Here is a 23,497-nt window from a genome sequence, read left to right on the forward strand (position 1 = left end):
CACTCCAGCGTCTCTCGCTGGGCCGTTCCTTTCAGAGGGAGGGGTGCAATGCACGCTGGGTGTTGTAGGAATGTAGAATGGGCAAAACCACGAGCTGTTTGTACAACTTTCTCCACAGCTATGGCGCCAATTTCAAATATTATTGCTTCTGTCGATTACAGAGAACACCAGCTTTGACTGACAGGGGCTTTTTCCAGGGGCAACCTGCTCCTTTAATTTGGAGGAGGCGGGCTTTATGACCTGTACTGCAGCCAGTCAGCAGGGGGCGATAGAGAGGTTTAAGCTTTCCTTTTGGGGCGCTGTCATGTCTTTTTATACTGTCTGTGGTTAAAACAGCTAGCCTGTATCAGGAACATCCTTTGCTGGATGTATTTATGACCTGCAAACATAAAGCACAGCGGCTGATTTAATGCTCGAACTGTCTGTCTCTCTCAGGATGACTCCGTGTTTCAGTGGCCTCAGGAGAAGCCATGTCCCAAAGCTTATGCCTCACTGGAGAGAGTAATAGAGATCCAGAGTAAGAAACACACACACACACACACACACATACTGAGAAGCTACAACATGTCTTAAAGGTTCGATTCTCACTCCTCTCTCTGTCCCTGCAGGTAAACACTGGCCTTGCCTCCAGTGTTTGTCTCAGACCAGCGGACACTCGCTTTTGGACGGCCCCCTTGAGGCTCAGGGCCAATCGGAGGACGAGGCAGAAACTGTCAGCGCCATGGCCTCCCTCAGCGTGGACGTGGAGCAGCCGAGCTCTGTTCCTGACAACACGGAAACCAGCAGGTCAGCATTAGTGCTTCCTCCACAGCAGCAGCATCACAGGTGTTCAGCCATCACAACATGTAGCTGGTTTATTTGCTGTTGCGTCGTAGAACTGTTGAATTTAATTAATAAATAGGGTTCGAAACGCTGTAAATCAACATCTTGTAGACATGCTGTTCTCTCACCAGCCAAGGGGAGTATTTAAGACATTAGTGATGCCCAAAGTGTGGGCTTCGGCCCCCTGTTGGGCCCTACAGGTACTGCAGGTAGGCCGTGAGAAGGCATTACCAATAAATGAGCAGAAAGGTTTTATTTTCAAATTTACTGTTTGCACATATTTTTTGCTTTTAATAGAAAAGTCACTTCCTGTCTCCATCTCAGTGAAGCCAGCTTTCAACATAGCTTTACCGCTGTATGTAGTGGTGGAATAAATGAGACCATTTTTGTCTCAGAAAAACCTGCAGCTTATTTATAATCACATTGTGACGTCTGTATTCCTAAAGGTGCTCTTTAATGTGATGTTTGACTTTAAACTCCCTGCAGGTCAACAGAGGAACCAATGGAGGAAGAGCCCGTGTTGTAGGAGGAGCATAAATACGGACGGCACAAAAACTCCACACTCACCTCTTTGTGGCTCCTCCTCTTCCTCTTCCTTTCCCTCTTCCTGCACAGAGTGTGTGTCGGCGTACACACGCAGATTGTAATTCTGCCGTTGCAGAGGACTCCGATTGGCTGAGGAGAACAGCATGGAGGCAGGAGAAGGCGGGGCCTGTGAAAAACATGGACACATCTCTTTCCTATTGGTTGTTCAGCCCGAGGAGGAGCAGACGACTTGTTAGCACCTCCGTGGAAGCCAGAGGAGGAGAGGGCCGTCTTGTGACATGTATACTTTACCACCTGTACACAGCACCACTGAATTTTTCCCTTCCACATCCCGGTCACTCTTCTTTCTACTTTATTCCGACTTTCCACAGCGGGACGATGCTGACTGTGGAAAAGCTGAATTTGGGTCAAAATATCAGACACCAAGCGGACGACTTGTCTTCTTGTCTGTCTGCAGAGAGACGGCCCGAGCGGACGATGGAATAATGTTTTAAAATGAACCGAGGACGAGGAGGAACTAGGTGCCTTTTTTAAAAAAACAAACCGTCCAATCAGAAACCACAAAACATCACCGCCACAGCACCTCAGCAAACCAACCAGCCAATCAGGACTGAAGAGACACACTGATGCACACACACATACTGCTGTTGTTTCAGTTCATTTCTGACTCTTCGTTTCTTCATCTGGATGCCTTAATTTGTTCTTATCTCACGATTTAGGAACCTTTAGAGAGACAGCGAGCGACAGAATCATGAGAGCTAAAATAATTCTATATTCAGAAATGTATTAAAACTGCTAAGAATTGTATTTATTTTAAATCTTACAATATCCACAGCAGGTAATCCGAACAGGGTGAAGAAGCCTCTGAAGCCATCACTACACTCTCGACCTCTCCAGTAAGAATCTCCGTTGAATATTAACGATGATATTCAGTCAGACTTTTATGGGATCTGGTGAGTGTCTCAGGACGGGGCCTGTTTTCACAGGATGTAACCGCATCACTTCAGACCACGCCTCTCTCTCTTTCACTCATTTTGGTTGAGTCATGTGACCTGAGCCCCGCCCCCTCTCCTCTGAGGGGGACTGCGGGTCGTTTTTGAAACAACCACCAGGTCGTTCTCTTTTTTTATTTTAAATTGTGATATTTCCTGTTTGGTGTAAATACTGTCTCATGTCCTGTCGCCCACTGTAACGTCACAGCAGACTCATTGTGGTCACTTTTCTATATCTGTACATACTTATATGTATAAAAACACTAAATACTTTCTCTTTTTGTATAAAAAAAGACAAAAATTATTCTATATAAATATATATATACATATACATATGTAAACAGTGTTTTATCCAATCAGATTGGATTTATGAATATATCCTATTTGGAGATTTGATGTTTTAACGGTTTGGTTGTTTGAGCGGAAGAAAGCACACGGTCTGACGTCGTCAGGCCGCCATCTGTTTGTTGACAGATGTTCGGTATGTCTGGATGTTGTTGTCATTGTGGTTGTGGTTGTTGGAGGTTGACAGCGAGCTCCGGTTCCTCTGGCAGGACCAGGAGGGCTGCGCTGCCCTCCACAGGCAAACAACAGCAACTGCAGAATAGTGGATATTAAGGTCAAAGGTCATGTCTTGGTAACAGGATGGTCCAGTGATGATACTTTGTTGTCCAAGAGGGAGTTAGCTCACCCATCCATGGCTCATGATACTCATTGTTACACCGTGTTACTGTATGAATCACCAGCTGTTACTTGGACACTTTGATCACATTTTTGCAACTTCATAAATTTCTAAACTCACCTGATGGTCTGCAAATGTTTTAGCCACTAATAAGATGGTTAACACTAATAAGATAATTCAACTTTGTAAGAATAATCTGACTCTTAAATTAAGTTACACTCGAACTTTGAAATTTAATGTCAAGTTTCAAAACTTTATTTAGTATCGGCACACATCTCCTTCACGGTTGGCGACTATGGCTCCGACTCGCTGGCTATAGTGAGGTCGTGTTCATTCGCCTTTTTTTTCTGAACTTCACCTCATCGCTTTATTTTTTAGTACTTTATTTTTCTTTTAAAGCACAGCTCAACATTATCTGAAATGTTGCTTTTCCCTGTGTCAGAAATGACATTAGAGAATCGAGATGTAAGCTAGCTCATCAAAGGTGCTCGTTGGAAACGAAGCTTCAGAACTGGATCATTCTGTTGTCCACCTCAACTGATCATATTCACACAGCGGCCATTTTCCTGCGGCGTCACACTCTGGGTGGGAAGCTCAAATGCTGTTATAATGTCGTACTGCTGTGTTCCAGGTTTATAAGTCATATAAACATCAGGGAATCAGACCAATCATTATCCTACCACCACTTCTTGATTGATCGGCAGCTAAAAGACAAAGATAGTGAAAATCTAGACGGAAATTGGGCCATATTTCAAGTTTTATAGCATATTTGAAAAGCTACCATTATACAACAGCTAATGCTAGCATTTAACCAATATCTAGCTAAAATACCAATACCTAGCTTAAATTACAGTAAGATAGTGTTCCACAATACAATACAATACTCCTAAATTGCTTGCTAGCGGTCAGCTAGGATTTTAGGCTTTTCCTATTAGCAATTTTTTTGGAAAGCTAAGGCTAGTAAAGGCCTAAATTCCTGGCTAACAGAGCTGTTAGCCAGGAATGTATGCGTTTCCTATTAGCTATTTTTTATGGAAAGCTAAGGCTAGTAAAGGCCTAAATTGGCTAATGTAAGCTAAATTGTTGCCGTAGTCTACTATAGCAATGGGCTGACCCTGTAGCGGTAATGTAAGCAGGGACTTGACATCAGTTATGTTCACTAGGAAGTAGCTAATGCTAACGTTAGCTGTTACCGAAGTGTTGCAAATACATGATGACATATGTTGTTTTAACTTGAAATAAGGCCAGATGTTGTTGATCAATCAAAAAGCAGTGAAATGATAATGGTTTGTCAGATTATCATCTTCTATATGTTTTGCAACCTGTCAGCATTATAACATCATAACAGCATTTGCATTACCCAACCTGAGCTCGACGTCAGAGGAAAATGGAGGAAACTTTCGAGTGGCGTCAGTAAGCTAACTCTCCCGGTCACAAACTTACACCTCACTTTAGTATATTTCCCAGGACCCACTGTGGTGTGGAGAGTGTTGTAGCTCACGCTGCTACCTCTGGGTCTCATCTGTTCAAAGCAATATAACACTGGCAGGACAGCAGTGACTGAAATAGAGAGAGAAAGAGAAAACAAATGTCTGGCTTAAGCTTTTTCATGGTAACACTGCAGACAGCATCACAGCTTACATCATTCGTGGAGCTCCCTCTAGCTTTTACATATGTGGTTGAGTGCTGTTTGTGTGCATTGTCTGTTAAGTGGAATGGACAGAGTATTGATTGATTGATTTATTGAGCTGTTTTTCCAGGCGGTTCAGTGTAAGCTTTTTGTACTAATGTAAACACTAAGGCCATTTGTCCACTAAACCAGTCATCGGTAACTCGAGATGAAGAAGTCAGATGAAAATTAGCCGTCAAACATGGTTGTGTTGGGAGGTTTTTACGTCTGAGCTCGACTGGAGTTCATGCAGGAACAAAACTAACAGCTGTAGTGGGATGAGCAACTGAGAATTCATTCTGGCAATTTATATCCCCGAAACATGCCTTAATATTTCCCCAACATTTTTAAAAAGACCAACAACAACATGAATGGAGAATTTATTGTTTTTCCTTGCACTGGGGCAGCATGTAGTGGCCAATATATTGTTTTAAACTGTATTCTGTTTTATAACAACGTGGGCCTTAATTGTTTTGAAGTTTTGGCTATCATTCCGAGAGCGAATAAGAGCGCTGTACTCACCGATTTAATTTGGAAATTTTATAACTTACATTTTGACAGACAAAGACACACAAGCAGTCAGACACTACTGTTTTCCTGTACACTAAGAGATCAAAGCTGACATTTCATGTTTAATTTAGCTTTAAATGGCTGTTTCCAACCATTTTTATGTTTATGACCCTTTAAAAGGAGCAATGTTATTATGAATATGTCTGAGTTACAATCACTTTGACCCATTGAGTGACTTTCAAATTGTGGTGCGTTGTTCTGCAGATGAGTTTTTCCTCAAATTTTCTTTTCTTCATTTCACCAGCAAGCAAAGCTGGATAACCAACCAGCCACCTATTACCCGTCTTGCATCTAAAAATTTGGATACCTATCTCTACTGAATGCAGATGTTAGCCAGGTCATTCCCCTTAATCCCAGCCATGGGACATTTAAGGAAAATGTATTAGAATAAGAATTGGTACCACCATCTGTTAATCTCCAACTTTTACCCAACTTTTAATTTTCATATTAACAGTACTCAATGGAAATATTATATTATCATATTACATATTAATATTTTGATTTTGTTGGAGGGATTTTTTTTTATCAGTACGGCATTGAAAGTAGGATTTTTTTGTCTTCAAGTCTGGGTGGGGCCAGCTATGAATACGCAATCGCTTTAGACAAGTTAACAAACACATTTAATTAATTCCAAAGACGCTTTGTCCTTTATTGTCGTAATGATGTTGCCCATGTTATGACGACCAGATTTCTAGAATTATCTTGGTGAGTTCAGCGTAATCATATTTAACCAAAACTATTAGAAGAAGACCTGAATTGTCACACGTTGATCCTTTAAGTTTGAGGATTGCTGTTTGGTCTGGCACACGTAAACACAGATTTCTCACTGAAGCTTTAAGAGAGTATTTTTATGCAGCTCAGTTCTGGTGGTTTGTACGGTTTCACTGTTCTTTTAAAGCCCTCTGATAATACTGATTCCCAAATGTATTTATTTTTAAAATCGGTCTGCAGCCATATATACTTTGATTATCCACTAATCTTTGAGTCATTTTTTAAAGCAGAAATGCTATAAACGTCCAGCTTCTAGCTTCTCAAATGTAGAGTTGATGGTTTTACTATTTTCTGGTATAAAGAAAATAATCTGTTGCAAAAACTAGCACTTTGAGAGTACCTGACAAGCTTGCCTGTAATTGCCCCAAAGGATTACATTGTAGCCATTACAACCTAGCCATGCAATCTACTGAGGCAAATCCCAAACGGTTTGAACCTACTTGTCATTTACACCTTGCACCGAAACATATAAAATAGGACCCATGTTGAAAAATAAAGGAATTTGTTTTCAATCAGTTTTAAATTAGCGATTAGCTACAATGCTAATTTATTTCTTTTTAGTGTAAAGTGAGACATCCTCTGTCCAACAAAGAAATCCTATAAGAAAAATGACACCATGTGCTCCAGCCAATTTTATATCCTGTATGTTTCAAACGCTAACAACTGAACACTAAAAGTGCTGACGGTTCTGATGGTTTATGTCATCAGGATGTTTGGACCTCCTAAATCAAAAGGCCACACAGCTTTACTGTTGCTACCACCCACTCACACACTACAGTGAAACACACGCAAACACAAGGAATCAGTCCCCATAGAGAAAATTGGCCCCCACTTTGGGATTAAGTTATGGTCCCCACCAGGATAGAAAAACAAACACGCACACACACCTATGGGGACTGGTCCCTATAAGAAATATTGATCCCCACCTCATGATTGGGTTATGGTCCCCACAAGGATAGAAAAACAAACATGCACACACACCTATGAGCACCGGTCCCCGTAAAAAATATTGGTCCCCACCTCATGATTGGGTTATGGTCCCCACCAGGATAGAAAAACAAACACACACACACACACACTATTTTGCTACATGAATTAATACTGTATATTTCTTGCTATGTTTGATACTGTGGTGTAAATGTAGTGTCCTGCTATGATGCGGTGTGTGTGTGTGTGGGGGAGGGGGGTATTTTTTGGACTTTTTGGTGGGACAGAGGAGGTTCAGTATCAGTTGGACTGTCACCTTCTCTCCCTCTTTGACCTCCTTCTGTTTTTCGACGGGACACGTTCTCTCTGTTACCTTTCTCTCGTCCAGCTCGTGACTGAAAAATTGGAAAACTCCTCTGTTTTATTGGAACTGATCACAAGCACATTCCTGACTATTCTCTGTCCGTGCTGTCGTTTTAACCCGATTCTTTCCTGTTGCGACAATACAACATGTGTCTAGTTCTTGCTGACTCACATGTATATAAAGTGCATATATGTGTACACGTGCAATACACGCTATTCGAGCAATCTATTACTGTGACTATTATTGATGGTGATACTTGTCCCTTTTTTGAAGTTTCAGCCCGTTTTTTTGTTTTTTTCTTCTCGTCCTGATTTCCTGTTGATGAATTGTGTTGCAGGAGCTTAAAAAGGGAAGGTGACTCTTGTGATTCTTCACTCTGTTTAATTTCAGGGGTTTGTGGACATTTTAATGAAGCCCTTTTTTATTACTCTCACTGTAATGTTGTGATGTTGATCCTGATTATCTGTTTGTTTGTTTTTTTTTAAGTGGGCCTGTTGTTAAACTTGTCTGGAAACTCAATAAAGCAATTCACCGACTTCCTGGTGCATCTCCCAGTATTTAAACAACCTGTCCAAAGCTAACTGAATCTGCCTTCCAGCACCTGTAAAACTACATTCATATCTGTCTTTGTGCTAAGCTAAGCTACCTCATATTTACCTTAAAGGGGTCATGACTTTTGAATGGATATTCTCACGTTTTTACAGAATGATATTTTTTTAAAAGTAGCCTCTGAAACGGGCCATTCAGAACAGCTGCAGGTTTCTACGTAGAACCTTGCTTTGCTGGAATCGACCAATCGTCATTCACTGTCATTAACCTCGTTAAAGTCAAGATTTCAACTTACCATTCCGATACCTCCTGGTGATTCTGGCTCGTACATATATGGCCGAATAACCGATCCTAGAGCAGCCATGTTTTCTACAACGTTGGAGTGATGCAGTGCGGCTGCTCCCCCACGTGGGATCGCACACAAATCCTGTCAGCCAATCGTGGCTAAGGTCTAACCTTTGAATGGCAAAACGGCTCGTTCGTTTCAGCATTCAATTAAATTTGTATACAATTTTTAAAACAAACTTTATAAACGTGATTCAAAAACACATTAGAATAATGGAAAATTGTTAGCAGAGCTAAAATATGTCCCATTTAAAGACATGAGAGCTTTATTATTCTTCTCGTCTACTGTCATATAGGATGCCCAATTTGTCGCCTTCAAACACCCGTAAGAGACAAAGAAAAAGAAGAAAGAAGAAAAGAAAATCTGCAACGCTTTTAAATAGTGCTGTTTCCCAAAATGATGACTTCCCTATCATCATCATGCTGGAGTTAAACTATATCTTTACAATACAGGAATTAGCCGAGAAGGAATTATCTGTATCAGGTTGCTGTTTGTCACAGAGGGAACAAACTCAAACACCTGTTTCTCAACGTGTCACTGGCTAACTTACCGGCTTACATTTTAGCCTGTTTATTGCCAATAAGAGATTACACTTCATGAAGACAGAACAAAGACATCACTGCAGTTTAAAAAAATTAATAGTTTTATTTGATCATTCATTTGTAGGCATTCACATGATGTGTCCTTGAAGAGAATTCCAGCATCACTTCTTAAACATCACAATCGGGTAATCACAAAAATTAGACATTTATTTGCAGACGTTATTATTCTGCAGCTCCTGAATATCGGGAGTTTCACTTTTCAAAACAAGGCCACAGTTTAGTTAAAGTTTGTTAAAGTTAGTTTTCGATCTGAACCTCCACACATGCTCGACCTGATCAGAGCGACGCGGTCTAGCTCTCCGGCGAGTAGATCTTGATCAGGTGTTGCAGTTCGGTGGGGTATCCGGTGACCGGGCAGCGGCGGTTCGCCTTCACGTACGTGTAGATGCATCGGTAACAAAAGACAAAACCAGACGTGGACAGCACCGTGGCGTTTGTGCGCAGCCTCCAGCACAGCGGACAGTTCTCCGTTCCTCCACTGTGATTGGCTGAGACGGGTGGAGGGTCCTGGCCGCTCTGGTTTTGCCGCAGGTGGAGGGGGGGCGGAGGAGCAGGCAGGGAGGTGAGGGTTTTCACAGTGCTCTGGTTTTCTGAGGAGTACCACCACTCCAGGAACTGCAGGAAAAACACGCCCATGGAGAGGGAGGTGGAGAGGGACAAGGCTGCACCCCTCGCTGCCTGTGACATCACCCACCACGCCCTCTGCACCAGGCTGCAAACAGAAGAACAATGCATTGTGGGTGGTGGTTTTTATATCTTAAAGGCTTCACTTTCAGAATACAAATCGTGACTCTTCTATTTGACGACCTAATTAAACTACGACCAAAGCATGCAACAAGCTAACACCGGCCATTATCGTTATCAGTATCAACTTTCAACATGGAAAATGGATAAATAATCACTTAACCGACAACTCTTACTGCTGACTGGATAAACCACTAATCTTACACTGATAACACAGACAGACACAGACAGACGTACCTCCCATCAGCTGGGTTGCCAGTTTTGCTTGGCTTCAGCTCCAAGTCTCTGATATCTTGAGCATTAAGCCGTGCTAGTCTGACCCTGGCGAGCCACAGCAGAGGATTATGGGTCTTGGCGACACCAAACACAAAAAGCAACTGCTGGCAGAAGACCCACGCCTGCCAGGCTGAGCTGACGTAGGGATACGCTGCCACGGCCGCACGGTACAGCCTCCGGCTCCTGCTCTGTGCCAACCGGATGGAGAAGTCCTCCTCGTCCCTCTGCTGCGCCAGCGTCACCTCCAGCTTGGCCCGCAGGTATGGCACGAGGCACAGAAGGAGAAGAGAGCGCCAGTGTGACTTCCTGCTCAGCCCCAGGCAAACAGGGAACCCCCGTCCAGAGACTCTCTTCAGGCCGTAGAAGTTCTCAGAGAAGGAGGCGCTGCAGTGGGACAGGAAGTGGTTCTGCAGGAGGAGGTCCAGCAGCAGGTAGAGCTCATCGAAGCGCCGCCACAGGAAGCCGAAGCGGGAGGGGTTGGACTCGGCGAGAACCTGAGAAGGTTACAAAGGTCACAGAAAGCCAGCAATGTGAGGAAGCTCAAACACACACTACTCATTCCCTTCATGCAAATGTTCGACAGCAGGACTTAGACTGATTAATCATCCCTTCATGCAGATATATTTTATCTTTGTCCTCTTCTAGTAGCTAATGGATGTGTGAAGCAGGAGTTGCTCAGTGACATTTATTAGGGGACATTATTGTTCTTTATCCTTCATGACTTACTCAATCTCAACCAGTCAACTTTATGTGAACTTTGGCCTTGCAAGGTTCAGATTAAAACCAATGGCTGGCTTGTTGTTCCATTTATAACCCATAAAATGCTGATTTCTAGCATTTAGGTATGATCATGACTGAGTGACCCTCACCTTGACAGCATGTCTCAGTGCCGGTTTAACCGCCTCCATCAGAGACTCCTGAGCCAGGACCTCAAAGATGGAAGGCTGCTCGTTCACAGCGGTGGACGTCAGGTGAGCTCCGGCCTCAGCCATGGCTGCTGTACAACCAGGACACAAACACTTACTACTACAACAAATAAATAATGAATGAATGTGCTATTTAAAACATTGCCTTGATCCTCATGATCCTGCCATAATTTATGAAAGAGTATAGGTTCCAATAATCTTTGCATAAGGGGTTACAGTTCACCAAAACTTCCTGTCAGGTAACTTCACGTAACGTTTTAACCCATTTAAGCTTTAACATAATAACCTCGTTTAAACAAAAAGTTATGGGAAATACTAATACATTAAAATAAAGTGTATAAATAAGGTGACCAGGCGTTGTAATGGCCTATTTATGCCGCCATGTGGTTAAACTTCCAATAACATACTGTACCTTCCTCTCCTAGCTGTTAGCCGTTAGCTGTCAGTTAGCAGGACTGCGTCGCTGATGTTTCCTGACGTCTCCTCCGGCTCCATCAACATCGCACGCGCAATGAAACCCTCCTCATATTACGCCGAACATTTCTGCAAAGGTAAATAGACTGGACATTTGCCATTTATCTTCTATTTCTAGCCATTCGCCATGCACACCATACAAAACCAAAACAACCACCACTTCCGCACTCAGACGATTGCACGGATTTCAAAAACGTCATCACGCAGATGTACGTAATTCCGGCAGTTCCATCGGGCTCCTAGCCGGGTAAAATTAGTAATCAAACTTTTTAAGCTAGCGTGATTTAATGTGAGCTTTTGGAGGCTTACAACTGCTTTTATTTGAACATTTAAAGAAACAGTGAAAATGCAGAACACAGGACGGATTATTTTTTACTAATTTGAAGCAGAAAATTACACCAGATTAATAACAAATTATCAATAAACTAGTCAATTAATTGAGTTTTAATGATAAAATTTAAATGCATGTCATTAACAGTGGCATCTGATGATGTAAGAGGCAAGCTCATGCCTACAGTGTTTTTTATAAAATATATAAAGTTGAACTGAAATGCAAAACGTAAACACATTGTAAACTAAAATATTTAAAGACTAAAGCAAGGATTTTGACACAGAGGCCCCTCTTTAGAACTAAGACAATGATTAGAAACACAGGGAGTGCTCTTGTTGATACCTAATTTTAGAGATTAAATGAATTACATTTGAACAGTCTTCGGAGTTATGTATTAAAATGCACGTTTGAGCTCAAACATTAAATCCTGATATGTTTTTGAATGGCCATACTCATGCTTGTTGGTCTATCTCCCCTCTGACTCTGTGTCTGCTCTCTCTCGCCCTCTGAAACACACACGCAAACCCTTCAAAATATGTTAACAGCCTTTATATAATATTAAAGTGGGTGAAACAGACGGCTGGAGGGAGGCCAGGGCTCCCTGGTGGTATTAACACAGAATGAGGGGGGGGCAGAGACGGAGACCGAACTACATCATCAGACGAGCTGGATGGACGAGTTCAGTGGATGAGAGGAAACATTTGGTGATTGCAGAGGATTAGGGGATTAGTGACACAGCTGACTGCACTGAGAGTCTCCATCAGCATCATCCCTCTGTGTTTGTGTCCGTCCGTGTGCAGCAGCATCCCCTTCGCCTGTGTCCGGCCAGCATCATCATCAGTGCAGACAGAGGACGAATAAATGATGATCCGGTGTGAAGACGCCTCGATTCTTCAATATCAGAGGAGGTGAGTTTCACATTTTACATATATTTTGGGGGGTAGAATTTTAATTGTTGTCTTTAAAATGTGACTGTTTTTGTTTCCTCCACTTTTGTGAGTGTGAAAATCATTATCATCTTTTTTAAATTTTTTATTCCTTTATTTAAAACCAGTTGTACTGAGACAACAATAGAGCAGACAAATACAATCTTCAGAGGCTTTTGAAGTTACGATAAAGACAGAAAAACATGGATAAAATAAGGGAATATATAATATATTAATTATATTAAAGGGTAAACATTCAGGAATACACAGTAAGATAAATACAACAATAAGAACAACAATAATACCACAAATGAAATCACCGTATGCTGTTTTTTCACAGTGATTAACATTATAAATTGTATTAATTAGTCCTAATAGTTAACACATTTGATGAAATAACAAACAGCTAAATAATAAATTACTGTTAAATACCAGTTTGGCTTTTGCACCATGTTTGTTTATATTGCACAGACTGAGTGACTCCTCCTTCCTGCCGAGCTGCTCTGAGTGACTGTGATTATGTAATTACATTCGCATGGGACAGGGAGGATAAATCAGACGAGGCCTGTGTTGAAAACAAGCTGAGCAACTATCAGAGAGACTTTAAGTATGTCAGTTATATAACCGTGAACATTTAGCAACTGTTTTTGGATGCCGGCTAGTGATTGTGTTCTCTTCTCGGGCCAATCTAGGTGAAAGAAACAGCTTGGAGGAAGAAAGGGGGGATAAGTTAGGAAGTTTTGGTGCATAAATACTGATTAGGCTTCATGCTCTGTGCACGCTAAGAAACTAGTTCTCTTGGAAAAATGGAATTCCATTAAGATTTCAAGAAATTCAATTTTAGTTGGATTTGGTCTTTTCCTCGTGTGCTGGTTTCTGTGTTCCCTTCCTGTTGTGTTTCATTCCGATCTCTTCTTCTTTCAAATTTCATATTTTCTTTGCAGAAATTTGTCTGATCACTACAGTTGAAAGTATATTTCTCAAACACTTATGGGTTGAGAGAAAGTTCATGAAATGTAGTCACTGTAGGTAAAATGTAGTTAGATAAAACAGTCTTATCTAAAAGTATTTTAAAGCTGTGTCAGATTTTATTAATTTAATATTAAATCAAACCAGGAAATGTTTATATTCTTATTAAAAGGCATTGTTTTTATGTTTGAGGTTGAAAGTACTTCTCCATTGAACTACAGCACAGCACCATCCATCCATCCATTATCTACACCGCTTATCCTGTTCAGGGTCGAGGGGGGGGGTTACACCTGGACTGATTGCCAGTCAGTCTTCACGCTTACAATCACACATAAGGGCAATTTAGAGTCACCAATGAACCTAACAATGTTTTTGGACTGTGGGAGGAAGCCGGAGTACTCGGAGGGAACCCAGGCATGCACGGGGAGAACATGCAGACTCCACACAGAAAGGCCCAAGCTAGCTGTGAGGCAACAGCTCTAACCACTGCACCATCATGCAGCCTAGCATAGCACTACTTGTAGTCAAAACTTCCACAAGGTACCTTAAAGGCCAGAGTTCCTACATGGAAGCTAAGAATTGCTGCAGACGGGGCCAAGAGTACCACATATTAGCCACTTGAAAGAGTAGCTAATATGGGGGGTGTATCAGAGGCTGGGACTTAATGTTCCAGCCTCTGATACACCCTCTCTAGGCTAAACCACAGTATACAATCAAAGCTGGAAACTTCCTGGTGGATGTAGCGTAGCATTTAGCAGCTAAAGAGCTAAACATGTCCTTCAGGAGTTACTAGAGACCAAAATAGAGCTAAAAATTTGATGCTCAAAAGTCTAGTTGCCAGAAACACTTAGTTACTTTTTGTCAGCTTGTTATGATGCCATATGCTTATGCAAACTGATTTATATAGAACTAAATATAACTATAACTCTGTTCTTTACTGTCCTTTCTATTTCCAGATGCTTCGAGGCTTGCCAAAGAGAACGGCAGAATTAAACTACAAAGCTTCAGTCATCTTTCCACACTTCAAACACTCCTCTGAACTCCTCTTACCATCCAGGGAAATATGTGTCCCCTCCTTCTGCCATTTCTCTTTTCCCTGCTTTCCTTTTATCCCCCTTCATCCCTTTTTCCCGGCGTTGAGGGCTCGCGTTTGTGTCCACACAACTGCCTTTGTTACGAGCATGCTGACCTGGTGGACTGCCACAACCGTGGGTTTGAACACGTTCCCAGGGGCCTCCCACATGGAACGTGGCTGCTGGAGCTGGGGGGGAATAACCTGAGTGAGATTGGCACCCGAGCGTTCACCGGGCTGTGGTCCCTGCGGGTGCTGGTGCTGACCAACAGCCAGATTAAAGAAATACAACCACAGGTAGGAGAGAGGATCAATCGGGGTCAAACTGGTCAACAGTTAGCCGGGGCGAGGAAAAGGAAAGAGTTTGTTTGTGCCCCTTTTAAGAAGAAAAATAATAAAATGTCTTTCTGTCTCCACAGGCATTCTTCTCTCTGTCCTTCCTGGAGAAACTGGATCTCAGTTGGAACCAGCTAACATCTCTACCAGTCGACTTCTCCACCAGTCTGTCTGCTATCAGAGACCTGCGACTGGAGCATAACAGCTTAGATCATATATCTGGATACAGGTACCTGTCCTTTAGCCCTCAAAGTCCAGTTTAACCTATTCACATGGCGGCCATTTTCCCCTGATGTTGCGCTCAGGGTGGGAAGCTCAAATGTTGTGATAATGTTGTACTGCCTTGTTCCAGGTTGCAAATTTTAGCTGACCATTTTTGTTAGCATTTAACAGCTTCCTGATTTACCAGCAACTGAAAACACTATAGGTAATGAAAATATCTGGGACATTGGGCCCTAGCTAAAATGACTGTAAGTGAGGAATGTAACACTTCTGATAGTTAGGAATTAGCTAAATGCTACAGCTATAGTTTGTTAAGTCGCTGATCAATCAAGAAGCAGAGAATGGCTGCCATGTTAATATGGTGAATATTTTTCACTAAGTTTAATCTGATCTGCTTAATTCATTCATTCATTTTTATTTAATATTGCCCCCCCCCCTCCTCTCAGCTTGGAGTATCTGGACAACATGGAGAAGCTGGACCTCAGTCATAACCAGCTGACCTCGGTCGGCCCTGGTGTGTTCAGGGGCCTCTCCAGGCTCCGACAGCTCTACCTGCACAACAACAGACTGACTGTGGTGCAACACGGGAGCCTGGATATGCTGCCCGGACTAGAGGTGACTGTTCAATGACTCTGTGTGTCTACAAAGGTGCCTGTTGTTGACCTGTCTGTCTGATTACCTGTCTATCTTCTCTCCCTCTAGATGCTCCAGCTGGGTAACAACAACATCTCTCAGATAGACAGCGACGCTCTGGCTCCTCTCTACAGCCTGGCGGTCCTCGTCCTGGAGGGAAACAACCTGCAACACCTCAAGTTTAAGACCTTCATCAGCCTACATACGACAGCTACACACATCCAGTTATCAGGTTTACACCATCACTTCTTCTGCTTCCCACGTTCATCCTTCTTTGTCAAGTGAAACGTAATGGTTAACTGTTGAGTAAAATCTGGTTGAAGTCTTTCTGTTCTCTGCCAGTCTGTACACTTCTTACTCTATTAAGTTTTTTAATTAACTGTACATTTACCTTTCTTGTTGCTCTCCCAGGTAACCCGTGGAGCTGTGACTGCGAGCTGCACCGTGTCTTCAGTAAGATCTTGCACGTGCGCCACCTCCACATAGACGACTACCGCAACGTGACGTGCCAGGACCCTCCGCAGCTGGCCGGGGCTTCTCTGGCCTGGGTGGACAGCCAGCTCTGCGTGGCCGAGACAGCCACCGTACTCGTCATCACCGTCACCGTGCTGGTCACTGTGGTGGCGGCGTTGGTGATGGCGGAGAGGAACAGGAAGAGGAACCCAGGGAAGAACTGGGACACTGAGTCACAGGCACAAACGTAGAACCTGAGACAGACGAGTCCTGACGATGTAGAGACTGAACTCAAACTCCTCTACTGAAAAGGAGGCACTCAGCATTCAAGATGGCCGCCACAAAAGGACTGATCCTTGAATGCGGTTGGTCTTTATTTTATATTCAAAAAGACAATAGAGCAAATCTTTGCCTAGAGGACTTGAAGGACACTACAGGTGCAGTTTCAGGTCTGTTTTCTGAACCTTTAAAGTGTGTAAACATTTAATTTTTGTCATGTGTTTGAAGAAAATACATGAAACAATATGTCTTTAAAGAAAAAAATATAGAAATATTTAAAATATTTTAGAGAAAGAGATTGCAGTCCATGCATTATTTTGTGTCCACTTTTGGTTTATGTGTATATTGAAGGGTCTTTTAATGTGCATGCAGAATAATAACAGCTGAATAAAGCCATCAAGTCATCTTCAGCTAATACAATGTGATTCAATTCCAAACAACACAGAAAGCAAGAAAAGGCTTCTTCAAGTTGACTACCTGTAATGAAGAAAGAAAATGATGAGTCGGAATGAAGAAACCAGGAAGCAAATATTGAAAAGAATTTTATATCAACTTAAAGTCGAGGTGAAATGAAAAATGTCATTTTAATCCTTTAGATCACATCTCCGGTAATATTGTGCATCTATTTGACAATATAGGCAAAAAAAAATTCAGAAAATCCATTTATTCGTATTCTTATATCAAAATCATTTTTTCTTCCGGTAAAACTAAATTTCTCGCGTGCTTACGTAAGTTAGCACCAAACAGTTTCAACCAATCAATCTGCAACATTTAGCCGCAGAGCACCAAGAACGCTCGGTCAGTTAGCTAGCTACTGCGCTGTGGAGAACGTCTGTCTACGCCCACTTCTCAACGATCAAATCAAATCCCTCTAATGATATGTCCCGCCTGCACGTCCTGTTTCACTCGGAAATACGTCACGATATGGAAGCTAGATACTCTCGAAATGCCGTTTCAGCTCGACTTTAAAATTTTTTACATCTGAAAAGCTTTTGTTTTAAAAATATCTGTTGTTTTAAAAAAAACAAAAAATTTATTGAATAGGTCAACATTTACATTCTTTAACATTGACGAGAACATAAGCATTAAGGCATCATATTCTCTCAGTGGTGTAATACATTCAACATTTTAGCCGGACATAATGCATAGGAATATAATAAGATAAATCAATCAAAATATATACATTATAAATCAATAACTTTAGAGAAAGGTAGGCAATAAAATGACATTTCTTTTAAGAGTTCTTGTAGCAGACTAACTGTGTGAGCACTTTTCTTAGTCGGTACAAACGATGGGCGAGACCTCAAGAACTTTTTGCATGTTATGACATTTATGCTTGTCATCCTCAGTGATATCAACAGTGCAATAAACTGCTCCAATAAGCATAATTACTGAACAGGTACTTGAATAATTTACTCATCAGTCATTCACTTCAGTTCGACTCAGTTGAACTCTGGGGCTGCATGACTGTACTGTAGTTAGCACGTTGTTGTTATGTCCTTGAATGCAACTTGCTGTTTGATCACACACCTTTAAGGAAGAGCAGGGATGTAGTGTGAAGAGCTCGGCCTTGTGTTCATACAGTCTCATTGATTCACTTTTAATACAACAAAATTTAACCATGCACATACACCTAACTAGTCAGCTAAATACATGCACCTGTAATGGTTCGTAAGGTAACAGTTAGTTATAACAGTTATGAGCTGTTTCCACAATATACAATGAGAGATTTAATTTGACATCGTGCAGCTGACTTTCCTGAGCATGTTGTACAATTAATGTGTGATACCTTTAGGGAAATATCACAATTATTGCGGTTGAGAGGGACAGATCTTTATTTATTATTTATTTCTAAATAATAAATAAGCTTATTAAGGTTTTATTATAGATTTGTCTTCACCTCTTTCTAGTATCTGTAGATCTAGTAGATCATCTCTTCTGCACTCAGCTAGATCGCTACATTTCATCAGCAGTCCCAGGAAATCCCCAGAAGAATTAGGCATCAGATGCTTTAGTGCAGACAGAGGTACTGAGAAACATTACATCATACAAGACTAAAAGCAGTTTGCACTTAAACGATTACATGACAGTCACATGGTCATATTTTAGCCATGAAACTAGAGAAGGTTGAGCATATTGTGTTCCTAATATTTGCAACTCTAAAGGAGAAAGCTGATCGGCCAAATACAGTGGATCTCTGCCGTAGTACACAGTTTCCTCTGGTACAAAAATATAAAAATACAAGGTCCTACCCATGAGAAAAGATTTTACAATACGCCTCATGTAATCATTTTTGTAAAGTCCCTTAACATTTGGTTTGATCAATGAGAGTTCAATTGTTAAAACAAGTCTCTCTCTATTCAGCCAACACTTCACAGTCCAACAGGCAGTAAGCAGAAGAGACGGTAGGACCATATGTTTGGGATTACTGCTGGACTGATGGGTGGAGGGGAAGAGAGAGAAACTGTCCTATTGAGGTCACAGGCCAGATGTCAAGATGATTACTGCTGGACTGGAACACAATTACTAAATTTGTGTGTGCGTTGGGGGATATTAAAGATATTAAAGAGTTAGAGACGAGTTCAGACCGGCCTTACAGAAGATTGCAATTCAATCGTCCTTCATGTGTGACTTCAATATCGCATTTTATTTAATGTTTTTTTATTTAACTTCTGTTTGAATTTCAAAATACCATCTGAGAAAACAAAACAAAAAATTAGTCAGTCAACCTAGCTAGCTCAACGTTAGCCTCGGTAACTGTACAGCTGCATGGTAAAGAACAGAATTGAATGTTTTTAACAGCTACGAACACGCCACATAGACACTGTTGAAACTACCAGAAGTTATTTCTCCATTTTGGTAGATGCTAACAGTCTCCAACCACCTCAAGCCCCTACACCAAGCTAACGTTAGCATCTTCCAGAAGTCCCTTTCGCAGTTGCATTGTTAACACACCTCCAATTCTAGACATAAATTAACTGACGTTTTAATGTAGGCATAAAGCTAAGAATGTGTCAAATGTTACTTGGACATCTTTTGAACTACCAGGAGTTGTTTTCTCTTTTTTTTTGGTAGATGCTTACAGTCTCTAGCTAATATTAACATCTTCCACAATACCCTTCCTCAGCTGCAAGGTTTACAACTCTAACCTGAACTGAACAGACCTTTTTTAATGTTGGTGAATCAGCTAAGAACATGCCACATTTGATTTAGACTCCTTTTGAACTACCAGAAATAACTTGCACTTTTTGGTAGATGCTAACAGTCACCAACCACCTCAACCACCTCAAGCCAATATGCCAAGCTAATGTTAGCATCTCCCAGAAGGCCATTCCTCAGCTGCATGGTTAACATATTCCTAACTCTAAAAAGAACTAATGTGACTTTTTAATGTATGCGTACCAGCTAAGAACATGCTACATATGTGAATTGGACAACTTTGAAACTACTCTCCTTTTTTGGTAGATGCTAACAGTCTGTTTCCACCTCAAGCCTCTGCACCTAGCTAACCTTAGCATCTCTTCCTCAAGTGCAAGGTTTACAACTCTAAACAGGACTGAACAGACTTTTTTAATGTTGGTGTATCTGCTTAGAACATGACACATTTGAATTAGACTCATTTTGACTACCAGTAGTAATTTCTCCTTTTTTCAAAGCTAACAGTCTCGACCTCCCACCGTTGTACAGCCAGGGAGTGTATTACTGTGTCACTGAAAGCTTAAGTATCTGATACAACAACAGGTAGGAGGGACAACAGTTGGGACACAGATTGCTGTTTGCTTTAAACACATCCCTGTTAGTTCCTGGATGTTGGACTGACCTCCCTGATCTGAACTTCTGTATCCACGAAAAATCTCCTCTGTTTGCTGCTCATCAGTGGGTCGGAGGTCTTTGACAGACTGTTTTTGTTTCATCAGAGGTCAAACTCCAATTTCCTTCAACCTCCTCTCTAAACGGATGCTAACTGTGTCAGTGCTCTCTCTTTAAGGTCATCATATAATCACATAACATGCATCACATCCAGCATTGCTTTCTGTGAATCCCCCTTGGTGCCTGATATGAACTCTGAAACTTGGACTCTAGTGGTTCCCTGGGTTGCTTTTTTAAACCAAGTTCCCCTTTATAAGTTTGTTTTACATTCCAATGTATTTTGTTTCCTTCCCTTGATAGTATTTGTTATCTGCCACATTGGACAGTTTCACCCAAATCAAAACTTTAAGTAGATAAAAATGCCCAATATCTGACTAATTTAAACCTGTAAAATTAACAAGACGGAGAGTGTTAGTATGACAGAAAAATGCTCATACAGTAATATAAATATTGCCTCTACTTTGATGTTGTAACGTTTAATACATTTACCAACAAGTCCTCTAAATTATAACAAATCATGATGTATTTTCTGAGGCAGTACTGGCAGTAAAAGATCCTTTGCGATCCTATGTGCTCTCCAAAACAAAACAAAACTCCTGCTGAAAATAGTAATTTAGTTTAAGATGTGGAAAAGCTTTTGTAAAGCGGTCTCCCATGTTAAAGTTTTGTTGCCCTATCCAACCTCTTTGACCTTCTCACTCAGCTTCTCGCTCACCTGAATCCTTCCTATGCTCCCACTATAATCAGAATGGCCACTAGAGGGCTGAGTCACTTAATGTAAAAAAAGGTCATTTTGGGGCATTAAATGAAACAATTTAATCGTTCCTGTTTGGAGGTTGGTCTCAAGACTAAAAATAAATAAAGCTGTTTTAACACATTTGACCTGTTCATAAGGCCTCCTAACCACTTTGTAAACTTCAGCTAATGTCCAGTTTTACTTTATTAATGTTTTTGTTATGTTGTGTTGGTCAAACTGATTTTGTAACAAAGCAGCAGCAGGTGGACTTTGCCTACTGGGCACAAAGACACTTCAACAGAAGCCTGGCAGAGTTTATCAGTGCTGTACAGCTCTCAGCAGTAAGATGAGCTCCATGAAGGTACCTGTCTGTCTGTCTGTCTGTCTGTCTGTCTGTCAGTTATTCTGTCTGTCATATCTGGTATGTTGGATGTGACCATTTTTATATTTCTTTCTCTTACAGGTGTGCTCTGTTTCTGTTCTTCTGTTGGTATTGTGTTTGACTGTAGCAGGCTCTCTAAAGCTGGTGAGTGAGCTGACCTTTGACCCTTTAGCCTGATTTGTACTTATGTTGAATCTATGCTTTAGCCTGATGTGCATCCCTTAAATGTATTTATACATTGCAGCAGGGCAAACCTCAACAAGTGTGATGGATCTGCATGGTAGCCTGGCACCAAACTACAACAGAGTGCAATGTGCTTGATGCTAATTTGTAGCTAGCTCCTCCTGTTAGCTTCCACAGTAAGCTAAGACCAGACTGGTAGCCTAGTTGTGCATATTTTCTGTTTTGCAGTCATTTTAGTTAAAGTAACTGTTGTTCACCATTTATTATTTCCAACTAGTATTGTAGCTGAGTTTGACTATATTCACACGCCAGCCATTTTCCTCTAACATTATGCTAATGGGAAGCTCGTTCTGTTCTGTGTCCTTGTGCTTTTGGTCGTTGGAATTAGACAAATACATAATTCCATCTTACCCTGAGTGTTATGCAACTTAAAAAACAATGGATAGTAAAATTGAGAGGGACATTTGGCCATGATTTAAGTTAAAACAACATATTCGAAAACCCATTGGCTACCATCAGACAACTGCTAATGTTAGCCACATTCTAGCTAATATTACTTTTGGCTACGAAGTGCCTCAATGCTCACGCTACCTTTTGATTGTGTTGTACAATTTGATAGGAAAGGATTAATTTACTAACAGTGATGTTAGCAAGTAAGTGGCTGAAAATTAAGCTGTTGTCTGATGGAAGCTAACGGGTTATCAAATATTTTGTTTTCACAAAGTTAAGTCTGTTTATGCCTTTTTATCATATCTAACACCTGTCTTTTCTTTTCTATTATTTAAAACTTTCAAAAGGTATTGTTAGCACTCAGCCGCATTGTAGCTAATATTACTTTTAGCTAGGAAGTGCTTCAATGCTAAGGTTACCTCTTAATAGTGCTGTACAATATTATAGGAAAGGCTCATGCGCTAACGGTGATGTTAGCAAGGAAGTGGTTGAATACTCACGTCAGCTGTTGTCTGATGATAGCTTTGGATAATCAAATATTTTGTTTTCACAAAGTTACGGGTGTTTATGCCTTTTTATCATTTCTGTATCTCCCTTTTCTTTTATTAATACTTTCCAAAGGTAATGCTAGCATTCAGCTACTTCCTAGCTAACAGTAATATTCGCTAGGATGTGCAGAACTTTTTACTTATTTTTTTTTTTAGATGCTGATAAATATGGTGGCATTAAAATGATTATAATTTGTCATATTTCCTACATTTACACAACATGGAGCAGTACAACATTATAACAGCATTTGAGCTTCCCACGCTGAGTGCGATAAAAAAAAGTCTGCCGTCTGAATACAGTGAATTTGCTGAACAACGCACACACACCAGCTTACAAGTTTTATTACTCGGCTTAGAGCACTTGCGTAGGCTCTGCGCACAAGTATAAATCAGGCTTTAACCATAAACTCAGGTGTTCATCAGCTCAATATAAGCAGCTCTCTCCTGAATCTCTCCACAGGCCCCCCATCAGGTAGCAGACACAAAGCAGGGTAAGAAAAGGTTTGTGTGAGTTTCAGAGTGACAGAGTCAAAGAGAAACACCAAATGCAAAATTGAAATTTCTTGAGGTATAAATATGTGTAAATTTGTTGTAAGTTTAACACTGGATTTACGTATTAATCTTTGTCCAAGGGGCTGCTGTTCTGTTTTTCGCCGCGTTCCAGGGCAGCCTGAGAGATATCGAGTTCAACCCGATCGTCTTTAATCAGGTGCTGGTGAACCAAGGCTCCGCCTACAACAATGACACGGGCGTGTTCACTGCGCCGGTCGCTGGCATCTACCAGTTTGTGTTTGCTGCCCAGCTCTGCCGGGGAGACAACAGCAATGTGTGGTACTTCATGGTGAAG

At 41.2% G+C, this 23,497-nt stretch overlaps 3 protein-coding genes across 3 annotated transcripts in view; 2 read left to right on the forward strand and 1 right to left on the reverse strand.

Moving 5' to 3' along the window:
- The window catches only part of hdac5 (histone deacetylase 5), a 52,938-nt gene extending 50,322 nt beyond the window's left edge, over positions 1-2,616 (forward strand). Inside the window, exons 27-29 of the mRNA XM_069675862.1 lie at positions 436-517; positions 609-786; positions 1,309-2,616. Of these exons, the coding sequence (XP_069531963.1) occupies positions 436-517; positions 609-786; positions 1,309-1,348 (300 nt within the window). The 3' untranslated portion in view covers positions 1,349-2,616. The remainder of the gene's footprint in view (positions 1-435; positions 518-608; positions 787-1,308) is intronic.
- Positions 2,617-8,872: 6,256 nt separating this feature from the next.
- pex12 (peroxisomal biogenesis factor 12) lies at positions 8,873-11,419 on the reverse strand. Its single transcript, XM_069676248.1, has 4 exons — positions 11,199-11,419; positions 10,730-10,857; positions 9,822-10,354; positions 8,873-9,552 (listed from the first exon to the last, which is right to left on the reverse strand). Exons 2-4 carry the CDS (start codon positions 10,850-10,852, stop codon positions 9,132-9,134), a joined length of 1,077 nt encoding a protein of 358 aa, XP_069532349.1. The 5' UTR covers positions 10,853-10,857; positions 11,199-11,419; the 3' UTR covers positions 8,873-9,131.
- Positions 11,420-14,549: 3,130 nt separating this feature from the next.
- LOC138603969 (decorin) lies at positions 14,550-16,692 on the forward strand. Its single transcript, XM_069675751.1, has 5 exons — positions 14,550-14,855; positions 14,978-15,123; positions 15,563-15,731; positions 15,819-15,981; positions 16,161-16,692. The coding sequence occupies exons 1-5, from the start codon at positions 14,550-14,552 to the stop codon at positions 16,451-16,453; spliced, it is 1,077 nt and encodes a 358-aa protein (XP_069531852.1). The 3' UTR covers positions 16,454-16,692.
- The last annotated feature ends 6,805 nt before the right edge of the window (positions 16,693-23,497 follow it).

The sequence above is a fragment of the Semicossyphus pulcher genome, unplaced genomic scaffold (assembly GCF_022749685.1).
Source record: "Semicossyphus pulcher isolate SPU_LCO1_2020_fin unplaced genomic scaffold, fSemPul1.0.p SCAF_25, whole genome shotgun sequence".
Classification (NCBI taxonomy): Eukaryota; Metazoa; Chordata; class Actinopteri; order Labriformes; family Labridae; genus Semicossyphus; species Semicossyphus pulcher.

Coding starts and splice junctions, on each gene's coding strand:
- pex12 (XM_069676248.1), bottom strand. CDS start 10,852: ATGGCTGAGGCCGGAGCTCACCTGACGTCCACCGCTGTGAACGAGCAG. Junction 10,355..10,729: donor CACTGAGACATGCTGTCAAG/GTGAGGGTCACT, acceptor TAACCTTCTCAG/GTTCTCGCCGAGTCCAACCC. Junction 9,553..9,821: donor GGCAACCCAGCTGATGGGAG/GTACGTCTGTCT, acceptor TTCTGTTTGCAG/CCTGGTGCAGAGGGCGTGGT.
- LOC138603969 (XM_069675751.1), top strand. CDS start 14,550: ATGTGTCCCCTCCTTCTGCCATTTCTCTTTTCCCTGCTTTCCTTTTAT. Junction 15,732..15,818: donor ATATGCTGCCCGGACTAGAG/GTGACTGTTCAA, acceptor CTCTCCCTCTAG/ATGCTCCAGCTGGGTAACAA. Junction 15,982..16,160: donor TACACACATCCAGTTATCAG/GTTTACACCATC, acceptor TTGCTCTCCCAG/GTAACCCGTGGAGCTGTGAC.